Here is a 27,491-nt window from a genome sequence, read left to right as displayed (position 1 = left end):
GCAAACCAGACTGTGGGATACCTACTTTTGAAAAGCCAGCCCTAACCTAAGACCGCCAGGCCCGCGCACGGAACAAAGGACTGAACAGAGATAGCCGGCTGCAGACCTTCCCCCTCCAGTGACAGGCAGCCAGAGCCGGAAGGGGGCAATCGCAGCCCCAGAGAGACATTATCTATAAAATTGTAAGCAGGCTTCTTTGCTAACTAAAACTTCTTGGGGTCTGGACGGTCAACATCTGCCTGAGAAGGTGCGCGGTTTACATCCAGATAACCCGAGTGGCGGGGAGGCGATGTCGCAGCATTGGCTCGCCTGGGAAGAAACAAATTGGCGCTCGGACCTGGGAAGAGCACAAACGCAGGCCCAACTGAGTCTGCGCCTCTGAGGACTACCAGTGCCTGAACCTGAGCGGCTTGGACCTGGGAGGTGCATGCAGCCGGGGCCAGCCTCGGATTGTTCCCGGCGGAACAACCTAGAGTCCGAGCAGTGTGGACAGGAGGCTACAGCGCCGTGAGCGGGCAGACCCAGGGTGGCTGAGGCACTGCGAGCCCACGCCAGTGTTATTTGTTTGCAGCATCCCTCCCTCCATCCCCACAGCGCGACTGAACAAGTAAGCCTAAAAAAAAAAAAAAAAAAGTGTCCTCCATTAGCTATCTTTCTTGGGCCCCATATAAAGTCAAGAAAATGTTCTTAGAAGTGAAAATGCACTCCCGCTGGTTAGATTGGCCTCCAGGTCTCTTTCAGTTGAAGATGTGAGCTGAGTTCACTCACCTGTATAAAGTTATATTTCCCCCTCATATCTTCTGTCCTGCTGGGGGCAGCTTAGCAGTTTCACAGCTTACTCACTTTTTATCCGTTTAGTTGGAGATTAGAGATCTCAAATAGAACTGAAGTTCTGATTTTCCAAAGTCGTCTTTAGCATGAGAGTCATTAATTCTTTCTTTGTAAATTCTCGTGTGGAATTTTGAGCAATGTCCTCAAATCAAGGGAAAGTGCTGGTTCCTAAGAAAATGTGCCCATTTTATTAGGGCCTCAGGGGTTCTTACTATGGATCACTTGTGTTTGAGAGCTCGACAGTAATCGAATGAGCAGGATGACTATGCTTCCACTGCTCTTGTGACTGTTGGGAGACTGACATATGATTTGAAAGTGTGAGATGAAAGCTGTTACACTGAATCCAGCGTGTTTGTATTTACTACTGAGCTTTAAATGTGCTCAACAATAAGCAGGCCAGAAAGAGAGTCCGTGACAGTGAGAGGAAGAGACTGATTGATCAATTCATCGATGGATTACTGCTTCTAAGTTTGAATAGCTAAACAGGAGACCTAAGGTCATTACTCTCCCTCCCCACCCTTATTCTGTATTTTTGTGAATCCAGTCAAGATGCAGTCAGTATACTCATTAGCATAAATCCAAAGATAAATCCATTTTTTAGTTTGCACCCAGCACTAAAGTCTCATCAATCTAAAAATCAGTGAAAACAATTACAGCTATCTCTACATGTGCTGCTGCTGCTGCTAAGTCGCTTCAGTCGTGTGTGACTCTGTGCGACCCCACAGACGGAAGCCCACCAGGGCCCACCGTCCCTGGGATTCTCCAGGCAAGAACACTGGAGTGGGTTGCCATTTCCTTCTCCAAGTGCTATAAATGTTTATTTGGCTTCTTACTTGTCATTACTTACTGCCTTCCTCTCTTCCTTTTCCTTCTGTTACTCTGAGCCAAACCAATGCCACCAAGTTACTCAAACATCCAAGAAACTCAATTCATACCCATCCAGATAGAAAGGATTTCAAGAAAGTTTTTAGCTTTTGTATTTTAACAACTATGTTGAATCTTAGAATTGCAAAGAGCCCTTACTGCCAGAATTTGTATTACTCCCTTTAACCATTAATTTGGCTAAGATATTAAATGGAATTTGACACTCTGAGTATTGAAATTTAGCAAGGGTATAAGTCATAACTCTTTGAGAAAGGTTAGCTTAGTGACTTTAGAAGGATAGTGCAGTTTACTGAGATGTGGTGGTTTCTTCATGCTAGTAGAGCAAAGCTTACATTGCTTAAAATAGTACACGGCTAAAAACAGAATGAACTATGAATAATGGAAAAGGTATTGAAAGCCTACCCTGAGTTTTAAGCTGAATAGCTCAGGCTGCCTCAGGGATAGGCAGACTCCACTGGGCAGCCCTACATGGCAAGACAGGTGCCCCGTCCCTCCTGATGGCAGGATGCACTTAGGAAAGCTACACCACATTTGACTTACTCCTGTCTCTTTATCACAAGAGCTTAGATTCTAGCCACCCCCGCCACAGTTATTGTTGTTTGCATAATAAGAGAAGACTGTCTTTAAAGTGGTAACAGGAAAAGGTCACATACCACAACTGCAAGTCATATAGAAACTCTTATTCGAATCCTCAGATATTTAGTTCATGGTCTTTCATTCTGAAGTGCTTGGCTTAGGTGTTCTAAGAGCTGCCCTTACAAGTGACCTCTGTTTCTCCAGCAGTCGTCCGCTCATCAGCCAGGGGGCCCGGTGAAGTATTCCCCCTCCCCTGACCAAGAGGGGCCCTGTCAGCAGTGGGGCGCCAGGGATTTTTGAGGAGTTTCGGCACATGACTGTGTACAGCCAACTTGGAATCCTCCTAGGCAGGGGTACCATTTATTCTTCTCCATCTCAGATACTTTTTCTTGCTCAGGAGACCAACAAACATAATATGCGTTTTAGTCTATATTTACATAACACGGTTTCTAGAAGAAAACCCGTATTTAAAAAGCAACTGATAATAACAGCATCTAGTAGTACCTCTTATCCTGTAAGTGTTATTAACACCCATTGGTATAATTCAGGAACAGTTTTTAATCTCCAAAGAGAAAAGTTGCTTGGGGCTGGTGCACTGGGACGACCCAGAGGGATGGTATAGGGAGGGAGGAGGGAGGAGGGTTCAGGATGGGGAACACATGTATACCTGTGGTGGATTCATTTTGATATTTGGCAAAACTAATACAATTATGTAAAGTTTAAAAATAAAATAAAATTTAAAAAAATTTTGTATGAAGTAGTATGTAAAATTTCCTTATTTTTCAATCTCAAAATCTTTGAAAATATCTCATGTTTTATTTCTTGCTGGATATCTCAAATGGAGAAAATCACCCAAAGATAGACCAAACACCTTTGCAGCTTCCCAGACATGCCGAGAGGGAGGAGACTGGTGTGATGAACATCACACCTGCATCCTTTTTTGTTACTATCGCCGTGATGAACAGGCCTTTGGCCTTGGGCTGGCTGATGACTATGAGAAAGTGTTTTGTTTTGACTTTGAACTGCTCTTAGGCTGTGGAGCCTGGCTGACCATGCCTTGATTGCCCGCTGTAACATGGAGGAGGCGGTTCGCAGCGTTGCTTTCAGCCCCGATGGATCTCAGTTGGCCCTGGGCATGAAGGACGGATCTTTCATTGTTCTCCGAGTCAGGCACGTACTACTGGTATTGAAAATGACATTAGAGATATGCTTCTGCTAAAATTAGTTCTCCAGGTCAGAATGTTTGCCAGGACTTTAGGGAAAAATGCGTTTGCTGTTTTGAATAGGTAGATTCGCAATCCCCTCTCTGTAATTGCCAGATCCAAACACTGAAAATCTTAAGTTATTTGGTAACTTATTTGGCAGCACAGCCTGACCCAGTGAACTGATGTGAAATTGTTTACAGTCTGTCAGCCTCCTTTTTTTTTTTTAAGTGTAATTTTTTTCTCAACATATATATATTTTGTTGAAGTATAGTTGACTTACAGTGTCTCGGGTGTGCAGAAAGGTGATTCAGTTACACACATATCTACTAATCTCTTAGTAGGAACAATCACATATCATGGGATTTGCTGCAAGAATATGAATGTGTTCAAAAGGGGTCGCTGCCCTAGCTCCTATGGGGCTGTTGCATAATATATGTGAACCTTTGCAAAATGCAGTGAGTGATCAACTCCCAAACTCGTCTGGTCCTAAGGGTTTTAGGTAAGAGATTATGGGCTTTTAATGAGACGAGAAAAAGGAAGAAAAGGAAAGCCGCCTCTAATAGCACCAGAGTTTTAGAGGTGAGCTGGAATAAAAGATTTTTTGCCCTATAATCACTAATAAAATGGAACATTTCCTATTTATTAACATCTGATATTATTTATACTATACAAAAATTATGACCCACTCTTGTATTTCCTTCAAATAACCTTGGTTATTCTTTGGGATTACACACTTTGTGATTATAGAAAGGAAACGAAGCTATAAATTAGATACTGTATCTCACATAACAAATTCTACCTAGCTTTAAAAATGCTGTTGACATGGTTTATTACACTAAATTCTCATTACCAGTTACACATAACTCATTACCAAATGGGTAAGTAGCCTTTTCTTTCTTTGCTTAGTGATGTATGAGAAGATGGCTAATTACCAAATTTTCAGTGACACACAAACTTTAAAGCATGACTTGAGGTTCCATCCCTAGATTTGCTATTTATCATTTTGCTTTTTTATTCTTTCAGAGATATGACAGAAGTGGTTCATATCAAAGATCGAAAAGAAGTCATTCATGAAATGAAATTTTCTCCAGATGGTTCTTATCTGGCAGTGGGATCCAATGATGGCCCGGTAGACATCTACGCTGTTGCCCAGAGGTATAAGAAAATTGGAGAATGCAACAAGTCTCTCAGTTTCATCACACACATTGACTGGTCTTTGGATAGTAAATACCTGCAAACTAATGATGGTGCTGGAGAACGGCTATTCTACAAAATGCCATGTAAGTCACAAGGGCATTAAATGTGTATGCAAAACATAGCTCTGAACCATGGCAGAAAATGTATGAGGATATTCTTAGGACCTGAGGGCAAGGAGTATTTTCTCAAACAAGACCCTCAGATCACAAACTCTCAAAGAAAAGATTCATAAACTGAAACACATTAAAATAAAAAATTATTCCACAACAAAAGAGACTATGAATAAAATGAAAAGACAGTGCATAGGTTGGGCATAAAGACTTGGACTTATAATGGACAAAGGCTATTCAGTTGACCTTTGAATAATATGGGTTTGAACTGCATGGGTCTACTTCTGTAGATATTTTTTAGTAGTAAATACTAGAGTACTACATACTAAGAGGTTGGTTGAATCCATAGATGTGGAACCAGGAATGCAGATGGTCAGTGCAGATGTGGAACCAGGAATGCAGATGGTCTGAGTTGTACATGGATTTTTGACTCCCCAGAGTTGTTCAAGAGTCAACTGTATACCTAGAATATGTAAAGAATGCCTACAGATAAGGAAAAAGAAAATTTGCTAGGAAAATACAAAAAAAACATGAAAATTTTAGGAACACAATCCTAAACTACTGTGATTACTTTAGTCTCTCTTTGTGTCCTTAATAATTGGAAGCCTTTATTATGTGACTACTTGGTGAAAAGTGCTAATTGGGATTCAAAAAACACACATTTTATTTGTAGCCCCCACTATAATTTCTATAAGAAATTCATCTTATTTACATAATACTCATTTAGTAACACTTAGTTTATAATAATAAAACATCATAAATACAAATTGATGTATTTTCAATTCAGTTGCTCAGTCGTGTCCGACTCTTTGTGACCCCATGAACTACAGCACGCCTGGCCTCCCTGTCCATCACAGACTCCCAGAGTCCACCCAAACCCATGTCCATTGAGTCGGTGATGCCATCCAACCATCTCATCCTATGTCGTCCCCTTCTCCTCCTGCCCTCAATCTTTCCCAGCATCTTTTCAAATGAGTCAGCACTTCACATCAGGTGGCCAAAGTATTGGAGTTTCAGCTTCAACATCAGTCCTTCCAATGGACACCCAGGACTGATCTCCTTTAGAATGGACTGGTTGGATCTCCTTGCAGTCCAAGGGACTCTCAAGATTCTTCTTCAACATGACAGTTCAAAAGCATCAATTCTTCAGTGCTCAGCTTTCTTCACAGTCCAACTCTCACATCCATACATGACCACTGGAAAAACTATAGCTTTGACTAGATGGACCTTTGTTGACAAAGTAATATCTCTGCTTTTGAATATGCTATCTAGGTTGGTCATAACTTTCCTTCCAAGGAATAAGCGTCTTTTAACTTCATGGCTGCAGTCACCATCTGCAGTGATTTTGGAGCCCAGAAAAATAAAATCAGCCACTGTTTCCACTGTTTCCCCATCTATTTCCCATGAAGTGATGGGACTGCATGCCATGATCTTCGTTTTCTGAATGTTGAGCTTAATAAGCCAGCTTTTTCACTCTCCTCTTTCACCTTCATCAAGAGGCTTTTTAGTTCCTCTTCACTTTCTGCCATAAGGGTGGTGTCATCTGCATATCTGAGGTTATTGATATTTCTTCTGGCAATCTTGATTCCAGCCTGTGCTTCTTCCAGCCAAGCGTTTTCATGATGTACTCTGCATATAAGTTAAATAAGCAGGGTGACAATATACAGCCTTGACGTACTCCTTTTCCTATTTGGAACCAGTTGTTGTTCCATGTCCAGTTCTAACTTTGCTTCCTGACCTGCATACAGGTTTCTCAAGAGGCAGATCAGGTGGTCTGGTATTCCCATTTCTTTCAGAATTTTCCATAGTTTATTGTGATCCACACAGTCAAAGGCTTTGGCATAGTCAATAAAGCAGAAATAGATGTTTTTTCTGGAACTCTCTTGCCTTCTCGATGATCCAACAGATGTTGGCAATTTGATCTCTGGTTCCTCTGCCTTTTCTAAAACCAGCTTGAACATTTGGAAGTTCTCAGTTCACATATTGCTGAAGCCTGGCTTGGAGAATTTTAAGCATCAATTTACTAGCGTGTGAGATGAGTGCAATTATGAAATAGTTTGAGCATTCTTTGGCATTGCTTTTCTTTGGGATTGGAATGAAAACTGACCTTTTCCAGTCCTGTGGCCACTCCTGAGTTTTCCAAATTTGTTGGCATATTGAGTGCAGCACTTTCACAGCATCATCTTTCACAATTTGAAATAACTCAACTGGAATTCCATCACCTCCACTAGTTTTGTTCGTAGTGATGCTTCCTAAGGCCCACTTGACTTCACATTCCAGGATGTCTGGCTCTAGGTGAGTGAGCACACCATCGTGATTATCTGGGTCATGAAGACCTTTTTTGTACAGTTCTTCTGTGTATTCTTGCCACCTCTTCAATTTTTGAATGATGATTTTTTGTAATGTAAGATTAAAAATTTAATGTTTAACATAATTTTTTCATAAATTTTTTATTGAAAAATCAGTTTTACCATGAAATAAGGTATAACATGGGCTTCCCAGGTGGCACTAGTAAAGAACCCACCTGCCAATGCATGAAATGTGAGAGGTATGGGTTGAGAAGATCCCCTGGAGAAGAGCCTGGCAACCCACTCCAGTATATTTGCCTGGAGAATCCCATGGACAGAGAAGCCTGGTGGCCTACAATCCAGTGGGTCACAAAGAATCAGATGTGACTGAAGCACACATGCATCATGCAAGGTGTAATATAATAAAATGCCAACTTTTTTTCATTTAAATTTATTTATTTTAATTGGAAATTCATCAGTTTACCATTACTGGGTGCATATTTCTTTGTGTCTGCTTTCTTTGCTTGTCTGTATTTAATATATATTTTCCTATGTGAAAAAAGATGGAACACACATTTGTCATTTGCAATAAACAAACCCTACTCAGTGAAAATATCATAATTTTCTTTCTCATCCTCCTGTTGAGTGTTTGGGCGTATTTCTAGTTTCTTTGCTGACACCCACAGTAAAACTCCAAATATCTTTGTAGAGGTGGGATTTTCTCTTCCATGTTACTTCCTTGGACTGTGTTCTTTAAGCAGGGACACTGGATCAAGAATATATTCAAACTATCAGCTCTGATTCTATGGTCTTAAAAATGGGTATAATACTATGCTAGAGTCCAGAATTGCCAGTCTGACAATGCACCAGTAATGTGCAAGAGCATTTATTCTCATAGATTGTTTCATTGAAAATGTTTGTTACTGTTGAGGGGAAAGTATGAGTTAATACACTTAATTGTCTTGATTTTGAATTTTTAAATAGTGTATCACTAAACATTTTTCCCAGCATTCCTTTTCTGTGGGCTTCCTCCTTTGTGTGCTCCCAGAGGACATCCCTTGCTAGCTGCTGGTGGAAACTGGGTATTGTGCCCTGTACTTAAGAATATAGCAAGCAAAATTGTCAGGAGTCTTTTCCCCAACCAATTATACTTCATCAAAATTTGGTAGATTTTTATCATGTAGCACTTTAAACAGCAAAGTCCGTTCATTTCTTTCATTAAATAATTGAAGCTGATTTTTTAAAAAAATCACTTCTCTGGCTCCTGGAATTATGAAAAGTAGGAGTTCAGAATAAACTTTTTAAAAACCAGAAAAAGTTGGTAACTGTGATAATATATAATTTAATAATAGTAATTTCTTCAATAACACAAAGCATAATATCATCTGTATCCAAATAATTAAGGTCAAGTAAATATCAGTTCAGTTCAGTTGCTCAGTTGTGTCTGACTCTTTGTGACCCCGTGGACTACAGCACACCAGGCTTCCCTGTCCATCACCAACTCCTGGAGCTTACTCAAACTCATGTCCATTGAGTCAGTGATGCCATCCAACCATCTCATCCTCTGTCGTCCCCTTGTCTTCCTGCCTTCAATCTTTCCCAGCATCAGGGTCTTTCCCAATGAGTCAGTTCTTGGAGTTTCAGCATCAGTCCTTCCAGTGAACATTCAGGACTGATTTCCTTTAGAATGGACTTATTGGATCACCTTGCTGTCCAAGGGACTCTCAAGAGTCTTCTCCAACACCACAGTTCAAAAGCATCAATTCTTTGGCACTCAGCTTTCTTTATAGTCCAGTTCTTACATCCATATATGACTACTGGAAAAACCTTAGCTTTGACTAGACAGACATTTGTTGGCAAAGTGCCATCTCTGCTTTTTAATATGCTGTCTAGGTTGGTCATAGCTTTTCTTCCAAGGAGCAAGCAAGTCTTTTAATTTCATGGCTGCAGTCATCATCTGCAATGATTTTGGAGCCCCCCAAAATAAAGTCTGTCACTGTTTCCATTGTTTCCCCATGTATTTGCCATGAAGTGATGGGACTGGATGCCATGATCTTAGTTTTCTGAATGTTGAGTTTTAAGCCAAGCTTTTTCACTTTCCTCTTTCAGTTTCATCAAGAGGCTCTTTAGTTCTTCTTCACTTTCTGCCATAAGTGTAGTATCATCTGCATATCTGAGATTATTGATATTTTTCCTGGAAATCTTGATTTCAGTTCGTGCTTCATCCAGTCCAGCATTTCTAATGACGTACTCTGCATATAAGTTAAATAAGCAGGGTGACAGTATACAACCTTGACGTACTCCTTTTCCTATTTGGAACCAGTCTGTTGTTCCATGTCCAGTTCTAACTGTTGCTTCTTGATCTGCATACAGATTTATCAGGAAGCGGGTCAGGTGGTCTGGTATTCCCATCTGTTTAAGAATTTAGTTTGTTGTGATCCGCACAGTTCAAGGCTTTAGCATAGTCAATAAAGCAGAAGTAGATGTTTTTCTGGAACTCTCTTGCTTTTTCCATGATCCAATGGATGTTGGCAATTTGAACTCTGGTTCCTCTGCCTTTTCTAAATCTAGCTTGAACATCTGAAAGTTCACAGTTCACGTATTGCTGAAGCCTGGCTTGGAGAATTTTGAGCATTACTTTGCTAGCATGTGAGATGAGTGCAATTGTGTGGTAGTTTGAGCATTCTTTTGCATTGCCTTTCTTTGGTAGTTTGAGACATTAGATTTCAGTACAATGATCATTTCCTTTCTCATATCTTGAGTTTTGAGCATGTGCTTTCTTTAAACCCTGCTGGGGGGAAAAATCACCAGTTGGGGAAAGAGATTATAATTTATAGTTTCCTTAGTTTATAAACATTTTAAAACAAAGGTTTTAGACTTCTTTGAGAAAAATGAATAAGTAAATTCAACATGATTTTTATTTACATGTAGCATTATATTGAAGTATATTGATTATTTTCAGCTGGGAAGTCTTTAACGAGTAAAGAAGAAATCAAAGGGATTCCCTGGGCCTCCTGGACATGTGTGAAAGGCCCAGAAGTGAGTGGAATTTGGCCAAAATACACTGATGTCACTGACATCAACTCAGTGGATGCAAATTACAACAGTTCAGTGTTGGTGTCTGGAGATGATTTTGGACTGGTTAAATTGTTTAAATTTCCTTGTCTCAAAAAAGGTAAGGCCAAAAGAAATGCTTCATTGAATGAAGATTTAATCTAGGATATATATATATATATAGTGTAATTAAAGCTTATTTTCTTGTTGTCCATTAGTGCAGACTATTCATTTTATCTTTATATATATATATTTACCCTTTAACACTTTTTAGTAAAGTTTGATATCTTCTGCTTTTTACATTCTGAAATATATGTGGTTTTGCAAATTTAAGTCAGCATTTGTTAACAGAGATACTAAACATTTTGTGATCCATAAACCTCACGTTTCACATTTTAAACAAGTTATATTCTATTTTACTTATATCTATGTAAATATAATAATTTAAATTATATGTTACATTAAAATATTGTAATTAAAATTCATTTATGCATTATACCTAATTATGCTTATACATAGGAAGCAAAGCTACTCTTATAGACATATTTAAAATAAAATCTGAAAGTGATTGTTCTGGTGATAATACACTTTGTGGACTGCTTCTCATAGCACTAATTTTGCACACCAGACTAACATTAACTGGTGAAACTTTTATAGAATTATAGTTGATTTACAGTGTATTAATTTCTACTGTACAGAAAAGTGATTCTGTTTTATATATATAGGTATGTATATCTATATATACATATAGGTAAATATACATTCTTTTTAAAATTGTTTCCCATTATGGTTTATCAGTGGAATATTGAATATAGTTCCCTGTCCTATACAGTAGGACCTTGTTGTTTATCCATTCTATCTATATATTATAGTTTACATCTGCTAATCCCAAACTCCCAATATGTTCCTTCCCCAACTCCCCTCCCACTTGGCAACCACAAGTCTGTTCTTCATGTCTAGGAGTCTACTTCTGTTTGGTAGATAAGTTCATTTGTATCATATTTTAGATTCTGTATATAAGTGATATCACATGGTCTTTTTCTCTTTCTGACTTAAGCCCGCTTAGTTTGGTCAACTCTAGATCCATCCATGTTGCTGCAAATGGCATTATTTCATTCTTTTTATGGCTGAGTAGTATTCCATTGTATACATTACCCATCTTCTGTATCCATTCATCTGTTGATGGACATTTAGATTGTTTCCATGTCTTGGTTTTTGTGAATAGTGTTACTATGAACATTGGGGTGCATGTATCTTTTTGAATTGTAGTTTTGTCTGAATATATGTCCAGGAGTGGGATTGCAGGATCATACGGTAGTTCTGTCTTTAGTTTTTGGAGGAACCTTCATAACTGTTTCCCATTGTAGTTGTACCAACTTACTTACCCACCAACAGTGTAGAAGGGTTTCATTTTCTCCACACACTCTCCAGCATTTGTTGTCTGTAGACTTTTTAGTGATGGCCATTTAGTGAAGTGGTACCTCACTGCAGTTTTAGTTTGCCCACTCCAGTACTTTTGCCTGGAAAATCCCATGGACGGAGGAGTCTGGTGGGCTGCAGTCCATGGGGTCGCTGGAGTCGGACACGACTGAGCAACTTCACTTTCACTTTTCACTTTCATGCATTGGAGCAGGAAATGGCAACCCACTCCAGTGTTCTTGCCTGGAGAATCCCAGGGACGGGGGAGCCTGGTGGGCTGCCGTCTATGGGGTCGCACAGAGTCGGACATGACTGAAGCGACTTAGCAGTAGCAGTAATTAGCAGAACTGAACATCTCTTCATGTGCCTGGTGGCCACCTGTATGTCTTCCTTCGAAAAATGTTTATTTACATCTTCCACCCTTTTTCGTTGTTTGTTTTGTCGTCATTGAGTTTTATGACCTGTTTATGTATTTTGGAATTTAAGCCCTTGTTGGTTGCATCATTTGTAAATATTTTCTCCCAGTGTGCAAATTTGTCTTTTCATCTTGTTTATGGTTTTATTTGTTGTGCAAAACTTGTAAGTTTGGTTAGGTCCCATTTGTTTATTTTTGCTTTGGAGAGACTGATAACTGGTGACATTTTTGAGAGAGAAATTTGACTCAAAACCCTTTCTGCCGTTGCATCTTGTTCTTTTGTTTTATTGTTGTCACTTCAATTTTTCTGGCACCTCAGGCTTTGTAGAATGTGGCTGAGTTAATTATGTAATGATCCTGTCCTCTTCTCCCTTCAAAAGTTTTGGCAAATCCTATACACAGGTTTTTCTGAGACTCCCCACCTGTACCCTGAAAATCTGATTTTGGGAAAGTAATCAGTAGGCGTATGCTGTTGCCTAAAATGCATGTCACTTGAATGATTTTTAGATTAAGCATGGAAAGAGACTGAAAATGTAATCAGAAAGTTTTTTCAGCTAACTGGCAGTTTCAAAGCAGTGAATTTTGGTACAAAATTGAACATAAAGTGCATAGGAGAAGCAACCATCACTTCCACTTGACAAGATGACCATCAGTTTAAAATGCTTGAGGAACAAGATGGCAGAGGGGTAGGTGGACATGGAGTACATCTCTCCCCATGGATGTGTCAGGAATACAGACACAGAACTGCATGCAGAACACCAGCTGAGAGTGGACAGGAGTACCTGATCAGCAGAAAAGAATATACAGACCCACCTGAAACTCGGTAGGACGAAGGAACTAGGGGGAAAACAGGAGCGTTAGTAGGACTGGACCTGCCCTCAGCCGGTGGGGGAACTGAAGCAGGGGTCTGATCCCCACATCCGGACAGTTGTCTGAGTCAGAGGAGAAACATTAAGGCTCAGAGGGAAACAGCCTAAATGGAATGAGAATCAGACAGTCCTTGCCACAGCCATACATACCCTAGATGGCATAGTGGCTGGAAGCTGGAGTTTAGGGATTGTGGAGCAATCCCAGGGCAAGGGCTGCTGTTGACTGTGGAGAGACAGATCAAGGGAATGTGAGGAAGGAGATTGTGGTGGGAAGTGCCCGTGGAGGAAAGCCAGCAGCCATGGAAGCAGGTTGATGCTGCTGAGTCATGAGTAGTGGGGGGAGCCATCACCATAGCCTCTCTCCCCTCATCACCTAGCCTCTCCCCAGACAGAACCCCTGCGACTCAAGCAGCTGTACCACCTCCACACCTGGCCCTCACAGGGGCAAACCCAAGTCCTTCAGGGCAGCCTCAGGAGCAAACTCCAGTGGATGACTCATATCCAGAAGTGGAAATAAAACCACAATTGTAACCCAGGGGCAATGTGACTAAGGAAGAAGACCCAAAATCCTCCCACCAGCTGTACAAACTGCAGATTAAGTCCACACGATCAACTAGGCAGACACTGTGTCTGTGGAATATATAAAAGCTCATTGAGAGCCCCTGCAAAACAAAATGCACTAGTTCTGATAGCTGTGGACATTGGAGGCAAGAACACAGAATAGGAGCAGATTAGAATCTGAGCTGCCCCCACAGCAGGTCCAGAGATCAGCACAGTGTTAGAGGGCGTCCTAGGGAGGTGAAGTGGCCTGTGACTCCCAGCAAGGGAAAGGACTCTGACAGCAGTGACTCAAGAAAAACATTTATTTTCTTATGTTTTGACTTGTTCTGTAGATTCTTTTGGATTTTTTTTTTTTTTTTTTCCCCGCTTCTGTTGTAGTTGTTGATTTTATTGGCACTATGAAATCTAACTAGCTTTTAAGGTTGTTTTTTTTTTTCCTCAGTCATATTTTTTATTGTTGTTATAAACCTCTAGCTCTATATTGGGCTTTTGCAGTTCTGGGGAGTTGTTTTCTTTGTTTCTCTTCTTTTTTTTTTTAATTTTAGTTTTTTAAACCTATTATTATTTTTCTGCATTTATTCCTTAGTTTGCTTTTCTTACTGTTCTTTTCCCCTTGCAGTTAATCTTTAATATATATATAAATCTTCTTTATCTACCTCTATTTAGCTTTGCATATCAATTCTTTCTTTCTTTTCTTCCTTTCCTTTAGTCTCAACACATTTGATAATTTTATTTTCATCGCTTTATACCCCAGTTGGCACCTTGCTTTAATCTTGTTTTCCACTTTGTACTTTAGTTTTGTTCAGTTCAGTTCAGTCGCTCAGTTGTGTCTGACTCTTTGCGACCCCATGAGCCGCAGCACGCCAGGCCTCCCTGTCCATCACAAACTCCCAGAGTTTATCCAAACTCATGTCCATTGAGTCGGTGATGCCATCTAACCGTCTCATCCTCTGTCTTCCCCTTTTCCTCCTGCCCTCAATCTTTCCCAGCATCAGGGTCATTTCAGTTGAGTCAGCTCTTTTCATCAGGTGGCCAAAGTATTGGAGTTTCAGCTTCAACATCAGTCCTTCCAATGAACACCCAGGACTGATCTCTAGAATGGACTGGTGGATCTCCTTGCAGTCCAAGGGACTCTCAAGAGTCTTCTCCAACACCACAGTTCAAAAGCAACAATACTTCAGCACTCACCTTTCTTTATAGTCCAACTCTCACATGCATACATGACTACTGGAAAAACCATAGCCTTAACTAGATGGACCTTTGTTGACAAAGTAATGTCTCTGCTTTTTAATATGCTGTCTAGGTTGGTCATAACTTTCCTTCCAAGGAGCAAGCAAGTCTTTTAATTTCATGGTTGCAATCACCATCTGCAGTGATTTTGGAGCCCCCCAAAATAAAGTCAGACACTGTTTCCACAGTTTCCCTATGTATTTGCCATGAAGTAATGGGACCGGATGCCATGATCTTAGTTTTCTGAATGTTGAGCTCTAAGCCAACTTTTTCACTCTCCTCTTTCACTTTCATCAAGAGGCTTTTTAGTTCCTCTTCACTTTCTGCCATAAGGGTGGTATCATCTGCATATCTGAGGTTATTGATATTTCCCCTGGCAGTCTTTTGATTCCAGCTTCTGCTTCTTCCAGCCCAGAGTTTCTCATCAGGTACTCCGCATATAAGTTAAATAAGCAGGATGACAATATACAGCTTTGACGTACTCCTTTTCCTATTTGGAACCAGTCTGTTGTTCCATGTCCATTTCTCACTGTTGCTTCCTGACTTGCATACAGCTTTCTCAAGAGGCAGGTCAGGTGATCTGGTATTCCCATCTCTTTCAGAATTTTCCACAGTTTATTGTGATCCACACAGTCAAAGGCTTTAGCATAGTCAATAAAGCAGAAATAGATGTTTTTCTGGAACTCTCTTGCTTTTTCAATGATCCAGTGGATGTTGGCAATTTGATCTCTGGTTCCTCTGCCTTTTCTAAAACGAGCTTGAATATCTGGAAGTTCACGTATTGCTGAAGTCTGGCTTGAAGAATTTTAAGCATCACTTTACTAGCGTGTGAGATGAGTGCAATTGTGCGGTAGTTTGAGCATTCTTTGACATTGCCTTCCTTTGGGATTGGAATGAAAACTGACCTTTTCCAGTCCTGAGGCCACTGCTGAGTTTTCCAAATTTGTTGGCATATTGACTGTGGCACTTTCACAGCATCATCTTTCAGGATTTGAAAGAGCTCAACTGGAATTCCATCACCTCCACTAGCTTTGTTTGTAGTGATACTTACTAAGACCCACTTGACTTCACATTCCAGGATGTCTGGCTCTAGGTGAGTGATCACACCATCGTGATTATCTGGGTCATGAAGATCTTTTTTGTACAGTTCTTCTGTGTATTTTAGCCACCTCTTCTTAATATCTTCTGCTTCTGTTAGGTCCATACCATTTCTGTCCTTTATTGAGCCCATCTTTGCATGAAATGTTCCCTTGATATCTCTAATTTTCTTGAAGAGATCTCTAGTCTTTCGCATTCTGTTATTTTCCTCTATTTCTTTGCATTGATCACTGAGGAAGGCTTTCTTATCTCTCCTTGCTATTCTTTGGAACTCTACATTCAGATGGGTGTATCTTTTCTTTTCTCTTTTGCTTTTCATTTCTCTTCTTTTCACAGCTATTTGTAAGGCCTCCTCAGACAGCCATTTTGCTTTTATGCATTTCTTTTTCTTGGGGATGGTCTTGTTTCCTGTCTCCTGTACAATGTCACGAACCTCTTCCATAGTTCATCAGACACTCTATCAGATCTAGGCCCTTAAATCTATTTCTCATTTCTACTGTATAATCATAAGGGATTTGATTTAGGTCATACCTGAATGGTCTAGTGGTTTTCCCCACTTTCTTCAATTTAAGTCTGAATTTGGCAATAAGGAGTCATGGTCTGAGCCACAGTCAGCTCCTGGTCTTGTTTTTGCTGACTGTATAGAGCTTCTCCATCTTTGGCTGCAAAGAATATAATCAGTCTGATTTCAGTGTTGGCCATCTGGTGATGTCCATGTGTAGAGTATTCTCTTGTGTTGTTAGAAGAGGGTGTTTGCTATGATCAATGTGTTCTCTTGGCAAAACTCTATTAGGCTTTGCCCTGCTTCATTCTGTACTCCAAGGCCAAATTTGCCTGTTACTCCAGGTGTTTCTTGGCTTCCTACTTTTGCATTCCAGTCCCCTGTAATGAAAAGGACATCTTTTTTGGGTGTTAGTTCTAAAAGGTCTTGTAGGTCTTCATAGAACCATTCCACTTCAGCTTCTTCAGCATGACTGGTCAGGGCATAGACTTGGATTACCATGATATTGAATGGTTTGCCTTGGAAATGAGAGATCATTCTGTTTTTGAGATTGCATCCAAGTACTGCATTTCAGACTCTTCTGGTGACTATAATGGCTACTCCATTTATTCTAAGGGATTCTTACCCACAGTAGTAGATATAATGGTCATCTGAGTTAAATTCACCCATTCCAGTCCATTTTAGTTTGCTAATTCCTAGAATGTTGATGTTTACTTTTGCCATCTCCTGTTTGACCACTTCCAGTTTGCCTTGATTCATGGACCTAACATGCCAGGTTCCTATGCAATATTGCTCTTTACAGCATTGGACCTTGCTTGTATCACCAGTCACATCCACAAGTGGGTGTTGTTTTTGCTTTGGCTCCATCCGTTCATTCTTTCTGGAGTTATTTCTCCACTGATCTCCACTATCATATTGGGCACCTACCGACCCGGGGAGTTCCCCTTTCTCTGTCCTATCTTTTTGCCTTTTCATACTGTTCATGGGGTTCTCAAGCAAGAATACTGAAGTGGTTTGCCATTCCCTTCTCCAGCAGACCACATTCTGTGAGACCTCTCCACCATGACCCATCCATCTTGAGTGGCCCCACATGGCATGGCTTAATTTCACTGAGTTAGACAAGGCTGTGGACCATGTGATCAGATTGGTTAGTTTTCTGATTGTGGTTTCACATTTCAGTCTGCCCTCTGATGCCGTCTCTCACCACCTACCATCTTACTTGGGTTTCTCTTACCTTGGATGTGGGGTATCTCTTCACGGCTGCTCCAGCAAAGCACAGCCATTGCTCCTTACCTTGGATGTTGAGTATCTCCTCTCAGCCCCCACTCCTGACCTTGAAGGTGGGGCATCTCCTCTCGGCTACGGCACCTGTCCTCGGGCATGGGGTACCTCCTCTCGGCCATTCCTGCGCTGAGCAGCCACCGCTCCTGCTTAGGTTTGTTCTGGTAGATATAATTTGCCAGGTCAATCTATTGTACTTTATTTTTGTTGGACTGTTTTGATTTTGCTTATGGGTGTATATGTATATGTGTATATTCAGTCACACTTTTTATTGTTGTTATAAACCTTTGCCTCTACATTGGACCTTTGCAGTTCTGTGGAGTTTTCCTTTTTTTTTTCTTTTCTCTATTTTATAATTTTAATTTTTAATGTTCTTAAACCTATTATATTTTTTCTACATTGATTCCTTTGTTTGCCTTTCCTACTGTTCTTTTCCCCTTGCAGTTAATCTTTAATGTATGTAAATCTTCTTCATCTACCTCTATTTAACTTTGCATATCTTTTCTTTCTTTCTTTCTTTTCTTTCTTTCCTTTCCTCTCAACATATATGTTAGTTTTGTTTTCATTACTTTATTCCTCACTTGGCACCTTGCTTTAATTTTATTTTCCAGTTTGTGCTTTAGTTAGTTTTATTCTTAACTGGTAAATATAATTTTTTATTTCCTTTGTTTGCCAGGTCAGTCTACTTTATTTTTGTTGGACTGTTTTGACTTTGCTCATAGGTGTATATGTATATGTGTATATCTATTATTTTAATTATTATTTGCCTGATTTTGTAACTGCCATTTGTCTGGGGTTCATCTTTGGTTTCTTGTTTTGGGATTTTTGTTTTAATCTCACTTAATGCCATAACAAGCCACTTGTGGAATCTTTGTTCCTGACCAGAGGTCAAGCTCTGAGCCTTTGGAGTGGGAGCACTGACTCCAAGACCCTAGACTACCAGAGAACTAACACTAAGGAGTATCAAATAGTGAGAACTCACACAAAGACCCAGCATCACCCAACCACCAATAACACCCTGTGCAGGACCCCTCATCTAAACAAAAGGAAAAAAGGAAAAGAAAGTGAAGTCGCTCAGTCATGTCCGACTCTTTGCAACCCCATGGACTGTAGCTTACCAGGCTCCTCTGTCAATGGGATTTTCCAGGCAATAGTACTGGGGTGGATTGCCATTTCCTTCTCCAGGGGAGCTTCCTGACCCAGGGATCAAACCTGGGTCTCCCGCACTGTAGACAGCTGCTTTACTGTCTGAGCCACCAGGGAAGTCCAAACAAAACAAAAATACAAACCCAATCATCAGCAGACAGGATTACCACCTCACTCAGCCTTGCTCATCAGAGGAAAAACAAACAAACAAAAACTCAGCACAAATCCCACCCTATAAGAAGCTTAGACAAACCACTGGACCAACCTTAGAGGGCAGAAACCAAAAGGAAAAAAGAATTCAGCCTTGAAGGCTGGGAAAAGGAGACCTCAAACTCAATAAGTTAAAAAGAAAATAATGAAAAAGCAGAGAAATACTACACAAATGAAGGAACAAACTAGAAACACAGAAGTCCAAATAAATGAAGAGGAAATAGGCAAACTACCTGAAAAAGAATTCAGAATAATGATAGCAAAGATGATCAAAAACCTTGAAAGCAAAATGGAGAAAATGCAAGAATCAATTAACAAAGACCTAGAAGAATTAAAGAATAAACACGCAGAGACAACACAATTCCTGAAATTTAAAATATTCTAGAAGGAATCAATAGCAGAATATCTGAAGCAGAAGAACGAATTCAGTGAGCTGGAAGATAAAATGGTGGAAACGACTTCTGAAGAGCAGAATAGAGTAAAAAGACTGAAAAGAACTGAGGATAGTCTCAGAGACCTCTGGGACAATATCAAATGCACCAACATTCAAATTATAGGGGTCCCAGAAGAAGAAGAGAAGAAGAAAGGGTATGAGAAAATTTTTGAAGAGATTATAGTTGAAAATTTCCTCAACACAGAAAAGGGAAATAATCAAGTCCAAGAGGCACAAAGAGCCCCATACAGGATAAAACCAAGGAGAAACACACCAAGACACATACTAATCAAAATAACAAAGTCTAAATGAAAGAATATCAAAAGCAGCAAGGGAGAAGCAACAAGAAACTTGCAAGGGAGACCCCATACGCTTAACAGCTGATCTTTCAGCAGAAACTCTGCAGGCCAGAAGGGAATGGCAGGATATATTTAAAGTACTCAAAGGGAAAAATCTACAACCAAGATTACTGTACCTGGCAAGGATCTCATTCAAAATTGATGGAGAAATCAAAAGCTTTTCAGATAAGCAAAGTTAAGAGAATTCAGTACCACCAAATCAGCTTTACAACAAATATTAAATGGACTTATATAGTCAAGAAATATAAGAGAAGAAAAAAGATCTACAAAATCAACCCCAAACAATCAAGAAAATGGCAATAGGAACATATATATCAATAATTACTTTAAATGTAAATGGATTAAATGCTCCACCCAAAAGACACAGACTGGCTGAATGGATACAAAAACAAGATCCATATATATGCTGTGTAACAAGAAACCCACTTCAGACCTAAAGACACATATAGACTGAAAGTGAGAGGATGGAAAAATATATTCCATGCAAATGGGAAGCAAAAGAAAGCTGGAGTAGCAATCCTCATATCAGACAAAATAGACCTTAAAATAAAGAAGATTATAAGAGATAAGAAAGGACACTACATAATGATCAAGGGGTCAATCCAAGAGGAAGACACAACAATTGTAAATATCTATGCACCCAACATAGGAGCACCTCAATACATAAGACAAACACTAACAGACATAAAAGGAGAAATTGACAGTAACACAGTAATAGTAGGAGACTTTAACACCCTATTCACACCAATGGACAGATCATCAAAACAGAAAATTAATAAGGAAGCACAAGTCTTAAATGATACATTAGGTGAGATGGATCTCATTGGTATCTTCAGGACATTCCATCCAAATGTAGAAGAATACACCTTCATCTCAAGTGAACATGGAACATTCTCCAGGATAGACCACTTCTTGGGTCACAAATCAAACCTCTGTAAGTTTAAGAAAATTGAAATGGTATCAAGCATCTTCTGCAACCACAATGCTATGAGACTACATATCAATTACAAGAAAAAAACTGTAAGAAACAAAAACACATGGAGATTAAACAACATGTTTCTGAATAACCAACAGGTTCTTGAAGAAATCAAAAGGGAAATTAAAAAATTTCTAGAAACAAATGACAATGAAAACACAGAAACTCACAACCTATGGGACGCAGCAAAAGCAGTCCTAAGAGAGAAGTTTATAGCAATACAATCCTACCTCAAGAAACAAGAAAAACACCAAATAGCCTAACTTTATATCTAAAATAACTGGAAAAAGAAGAACAAAAAACCCCCAGAATTAGTAGAAGGAAAAAAATAATAAAGATCTGAGCAGAAATAAATGAATAAATTAAAGAAACAATAGTAAAGATTAATAAAACTAAAAGCTGGTTCTTTGAGAAGATAAACAAAATCAAAAAACCTTTAGCCAGACTCATCAAGAAAAAAAGAAGAATCAAACCAACAAAATTAGAAATGAGAAAGGAGAGGTTACAACAGACAATGCAAAAATACGAAAGATTATAAGAGACTATTATGAACAACTATATGTCAATAAAATGGATAATCTGGAAGAAATGGACAGATTCTTAGAAAAGTTCAATCTTCCAAGACTGAACCAGGAAGAAATAGAAATTATGAACAACCCAATTACAAACACTGAGACCAAAGCTGGGATCAAAAATCTCCCAGCAAAAGCAAAAGCCCAGGACCAGATGGCTTCACAGGAGAATTCTATCAAACATTTAGAGAAGAGCAAATGCCCATCCTTCTAAAACTCTCAAAAAATTGCAGAGGAAGGATCACTTCCAAACTCATTCTACAAGGTCACCATCACCCTGATACCAAAATCAGACAAAGACGACACACACAAAAAAACAGAACTACAGGCCAATATCACTGATGAACATAGATGCAAAAATTCTCAACAAAATTTTAGCAAACAGAATTCAGCAACACATCAAAAAGCTCATACACCATGATCAAGTTGGGTTTATCCCAGGAATGCAAGGATTCTTCAATATATGCAAATCAGTCAATGTGATATACCATATTAACAAACTGAAAGATAAAAACCATATCACCATCTCAATAGATGCAGAAAAAGCCTTTGACAAAATTCAGCAGCCATTTATGATTAAAACTCCTCAAAAAATGGGCATAGAAGGAACCTATGTCAACAAAGTAAGGGCAATATACAAACGTCCTCAATGGTGAGAAACTGAAAACATCTTCCCTAAGATCAGGAACAAGACAAGGGTGTCCAATTTCACCACTGTTATTCAACATAATTCTGGAAGTCCTAGCAATCAGAGAAGAAAAAGAAAGGGAATCCAAATCGGAAAAGAAGAAGTAAATCTCTCACTGTTTGCAGATGACATGATACTGTACATAGAAAACACTAAAGATCGTATCAGAAAATTACTAGAGCTAATCAGTGAATTTAGAAAAGTTGCAGGATACAAAATCAATACACAGAAATCACTTTCATTTCTATATACTAACAATGAAAAATCAGAAAGAGAAATTAAGGAATCAATCCCATTCACCATTGCAACAAAAAGAATTAAATATCTAAGAATAAACTTACCTAAGGAGACAAAAGAACTGTACAGAGAAAATTATAAGACACTAACAAAAGAAATCAAAGATGACATAAACAGATGGAGAGATATTCCATGTTCCTGGGTAGGAAGAATCAATATTATGAAAATGATTATACTACCAAATGCAATCTACAGATTCAATGCAATCCCTATCAAATTACCAATGGCATTTTTCACAGAACTAGAACAAAAAATTTCACAATTCATATGGAAACACAAAAGACCCTGAATAGCCAAAGCAGTCTTGAGAAGGAAGAATGAATGGAGCTGGAGGAATCACCTTCCTGACTTCAGATTATACTACAAAACTACAGTCATCAAGACAGTATGGTACTGGCACAAAAACAGAAGTACAGACCAATGGAACAAGATAGAAAGCCCAGAAATAAACCCATGCACCTATGGGTACCTTAATTTTGACAAAGGAAGCAAGAATATACAGTGGGGCAAAGACAGCCTCTTCAGTGAGTGGTGCTGGGAAAACTGGACAGCTGCATGTAAAAGAATGAAATTAGAACACTTCCTAACACCATACACAAAGATAAAATGGATTAAAGACCTAAATATAAGACCAGAAACTATAAAACTCTTAGAGGAAAACATAGGCAGAACACTCGATGACATAAATCAAAGCAAGATCCTCTATGACCCATCTCCTAGAGTAATGAAAATAAAAACGAAAGTAAACAAGTGGGCCCTGATTAAACCTAAAAGCTTTTGCACAGCAAATGAAACTATAAGCAAGGTGAAAAGACAACCCTTGGAATAGGAGAAAATAATAGGAAATGAAACAACTGACAAAGGATTAATTTCCAAAATATACAAGCAGCTTATACAACTCAATACCAGAAAAACAAACAACCCAATCAAAAAGTGGAAAAAGACCTAAACAGACAGTTCTCCAAAGAAGGCATAAAGATGGCTAACAAACACATGAAAAGATCCTCAATATCACTCATTATTAGAGAAATGCAAATCAAAACCACAATGAGATATCACCTCACACCAGTCAGAATGTCCATCATCAAAAAGTCTATAAACTAAATGCTAGAGAGGGTGTGGATAAAAGGGAATGCTCTTGCACTGTTGATGGGAATGTAAATTGATACAGCCACTATGGAAGACAGTATGGAGATTCCTTAAAAAACTAGCAATAAAACTACCGTATGACCGAGCAATCCCACTCCTAGGCATATACCCTGAGAAAACCAGGGTTGAAAAAGACACATGTATCCCATTGTTCATTGCAGCACTACTTACAATAGCTAGAACATGGAAGCAACCTAGATGTCCATCGACAGATGAATGGATAAAGAAGTTCTGGTACATATGCACAATGGAATATTACTCAGCCATAAAAGGACACATTCGAGTCAGTTCTGATGAGGTGGATGAACCTAGAACCTATTACACAGAGTCAAGTGAGTCAGAAAGAGAAAGGTAAATATCGTATTCTAACGCACATACATGGAATCTAGAAAAATGGTTCTGAAGAATTCATTCACAGGGCAGCAATGGAGAAACAGACATGGAGAATAGACTTATGGACATGGGGAAAGGGGAGGAGAGGGTGAAATGTATGGAAAGAGTAACATGGAAACTTACATTACCATATGTAAAATAGATAGCCAATGGGAATGTGCTGAATGGCTCAGGAAACTCAAACAGGGGCTCTGTATCAACCTAGATGGGTGGTAGTGGAGGGGGGATGGGAGGGAGGTTCAAAAGTGAGGGGACATATGTATACCTTTGGCAGAAAGTGAAGAGGAATTAAAAAGCCTCTTGATGAAAGTGAAAGTGGAGAGTGAAAAAGTTGGCTTAAAGCTCAACATTCAGAAAACGAAGATCATGGCATCTGGTCCCATCACTTCATGGCAAATAGATGGAGAAACAGTGGAAACAGTGTCAGACTTTATTTTTTTGGGCTCCAAAATCACTGCAGATGGTGACTGCAGCCATGAAATTAAAAGTCGCTTACTCCTTGGAAGGAAAGTTATGACCAACCTAGATAGCATATTCAAAAGCAGAGACATTACTTTGCCAACAAAGGTCCGTCTAGTCAAGGCTATGGTTTTTCCAGTGGTCATGTATGGATGTGAGAGTTGGTATTGATGCTTTTGAACTGTGGTGTTGGAGAAGACTCTTGAGAGTCCCTTGGACTGCAAGGAGATCCAACCAGTCCATTCTGAAGGAGATCAGCCCTGGGATTTCTTTGGAAGGAATGATGCTGAAGCTGAAACTCCAGTACTTTGGCCACCTCATGTGAAGAGTTGACTCTTTGGAAAAGACTCTGATGCTGGGAGGGAATGGGGGCAGGAGGAGAAGGGGACGACAGAGGATGAGATGGCTGGGTGGCATCACCGACTCGATGGACGTGAGTCTGAGTAAACTCCGGGAGTTTGTGATGGACAGGGAGGCCTGGCGTGCTGCAATTCATGGGGTCGCAAAGAGTCAGACACGACTGAGCGACTGAACTGAACTGAACTGAACTGATGGCTGATTCATGTTGAGGTTTGATAGAAAACAACAAAATTCTGTAAATCAATTATCCTTCAATTAAAAACAATTTTTTTAAAGAAATGAAGAAAGTAGAATTTAGGTCTGTTTGATACAAAAAATTTTTTAAAATTAAATGCTCAAGGCACAGCATTACCTCAACATGCCTAATTCAAACTGTTCTCTCTCACCCTAACGGGTCTTTTGAGTAATAGGGCATGTCTTGTTAGATTGAGTAACGTACTTGCAGAAGTTAACTAACCAGAAGGTATCTGGAATATCAGCATTCAGAAGAAACATCTTGAGGGTCAGAAACAATACTGTTGGCCTCAAGTATCAGGACTTGACAATCCAGTGAGAGTTGATATTTTTTATGTATCACTGAGCCTTGTAGGGTGGATTGGGTTTAGCAAATAGCAATGGAAATGTAGACTTTGGGTTTGCTTATTAGGAAGGGAAGGGGTGAGGTGGGAGGTATGGTGAGTACTGCTACTTGTCAAAATGAGATATTCTTATTATAAAACCACCCTGAGGATGAAGGGGGCCAGAAGACATCTGAATGAACAAGGAGAGGTTGACAGCCAGAGTGACAGTAGGTGAGAGTAATAAAACCCACCCACAATCTGCAGAGAGAAGACATCTGAATGAACAAGGAGAGGCTGACAGCCAGAGTGACAGTAGGTGAGAGTAATAAAACCCACCCACAATCTGCAGAAGTATCCGTGTCCTCATGGCAAATTGACTTGTTCTACTTTTCCTGATACAGAGTTTATACATCTTGTAATTTTGCCTCAAGTCATTTAGGCCTCTCATGGACTTCTTGTGCCAAAACTTCCAACCGAGTAGTTTATAACAGTGTTTCTGATGAGAATGGTGATAGTTGGTACAGCTGTCTTCCTTTAACCAAGGTACCAGTGACAAGTATTCCCCCAACTTTTGAACCTGTGAACAGGCAAATAAGAGTAGGGGCTGATGACTGTGAGAGAGTATGGAGACTGAGCAAACATTATAATTTTCCATTGTGATTAAATAAAACTCACAATCAAGTTAATTGACATTTACAATTATATGAGCATAGTATTCTCTCTCATAATAATTAGACATAAATGTTCTATGGCTAATGAAAATGACTACAATTTGTATTATTGTTGGCTTTGCTGATAACTTAGTTGGTAAAGAATCCACCTGCAATGCAGGAGACCCCGGTTCGATTCCTGGGTCTCCACTGAAGAAGGGGCAGGCTACCCACTCCAGTATTCTTGGATTTCCCTGGTGGCTCAGCTGGTTAAGAATCCACTTGCAATGCAGGAGACCTGGGTTGAATCCCTGGGTTGGGAGGATCTGGAGAAGGGAAAGCTACCCACTCCAGTATTCCAGAATTCCATGGACTGTATTGTCCATGGGGTTGCAAAGAGTGGGACACGACTGAGCGACTTTCGCTTTCACACTTTCACTGTATTATTGTTATATAGCAGAACCAATTTGTTTTCCTCATTTTGACAGTTATTAAATCTTAATATAATTAGGGTCGTTACTGATAATTTTCCATGATGTCATTTAGACCAGCAGTCCCCAACCTTTTTGGCACCAGGGACTGGTTTTGTGGAAGACCATTTTTCCAAGGACTGTGGTAGGGGGGAAGTAGTTTCAGTTTTGCCCGCTGCTTACCTCCTGCTGTGCAGCCTGGTTCCTAACAGGCCGTGAACTGGTATGAGCCCAGTGGCCTGGGGGTGGGGACCCCTGATGTAGACAACATCCTGTTTGACCATCAACCCCCAGACACTGACATGAGATAAAATCCAAAGCCTTGCTTATTGACATTTGTCATATCTTAACACCCTTGGCATCTACCCCTGCAAGGGCAGGCTCAAGGCTGAGGATCTCCATGTTTCATTTGTGTGCTACCCTTCTGTTAATCCTTCAGATTAACACACACACACACCAGAGTCCTGGAACAATCACCTCCTATGCCAGGTCTCCTGGATACTGTAAGACTTGAGTTGCAGAAACAGTAGACCTTGGAAGGAAAAGTTCTGACCTTCAGTAGAGCTTAGATGAGCTTGATGCAAGAAGAGAAAGATCAGCATGACTAGAGCTTGACCAACGATGGGAGAGTTGTGCAGTGCGAGGCTGGAAGGGCAGTGGGGCCAGGCATGAAGGGCCTTAAAGCAACCGTTAGAAATGTGGGTCTTATTCTAAGTGCAATGGAAAACTATTGAGATTTTAAGTGGAAGAGTGACATGACCAATTTATGTTTTTAAAATACCACTTTGATATTGTGTGGAGTGGAATAGTGAAGAGGAGGCTTCAAGTAGAGATTATCACAAGAGCCTGAGTGATAGAGGATGTAACTTGGACAAAGATGTCAGGAACGGATGTGAAGAGAGGTGGTTGAGCCTAGAAAACAATGTAAAGTTAGACCTGAAGACCACACTCGTGGATTGGGAGTGGGAATAGAAGGAAAGAGAGGGATTGAGGATGACTCCTAAATTTTAGGTTTGATCAATGGGCTGAATGCTAGTGCCATCTACAGAGACGGGAAAATGAAAGTAAAAGTGTGTGTGTGTGTGTGTGTGTATGCGTGTTATGGTGGTAACAGAGTAGGAAGGGAAGGGTAAGCTCCTGGTTTGTCCATGATAAGTTTGAAGCAACTATTAGACATCCAAGTGGGCATTGCACACAAGCCGTCAACACTCTGGAGAGAGTTCAGTCAGGGCTGGAACTGAATGTTTG

At 39.8% G+C, this 27,491-nt stretch overlaps 1 protein-coding gene across 1 annotated transcript in view; it reads left to right on the top strand.

Moving 5' to 3' along the window:
* The window catches only part of EML6 (EMAP like 6), a 286,960-nt gene that overhangs the window by 149,647 nt on the left and 109,822 nt on the right, over positions 1-27,491 (top strand). Inside the window, 3 exon segments of the mRNA XM_070379563.1 lie at positions 3,325-3,462; positions 4,521-4,777; positions 10,055-10,267. Coding sequence (XP_070235664.1) covers positions 3,325-3,462; positions 4,521-4,777; positions 10,055-10,267 — 608 coding nt within the window.

The sequence above is a fragment of the Bos mutus genome, chromosome 11 (genome assembly GCF_027580195.1).
Source record: "Bos mutus isolate GX-2022 chromosome 11, NWIPB_WYAK_1.1, whole genome shotgun sequence".
Taxonomy (NCBI): Eukaryota; Metazoa; Chordata; class Mammalia; order Artiodactyla; family Bovidae; genus Bos; species Bos mutus.
The sequence above is the reverse complement of the archived record's forward strand: the minus strand, read 5'-3'. Positions and strand labels throughout refer to the sequence as shown.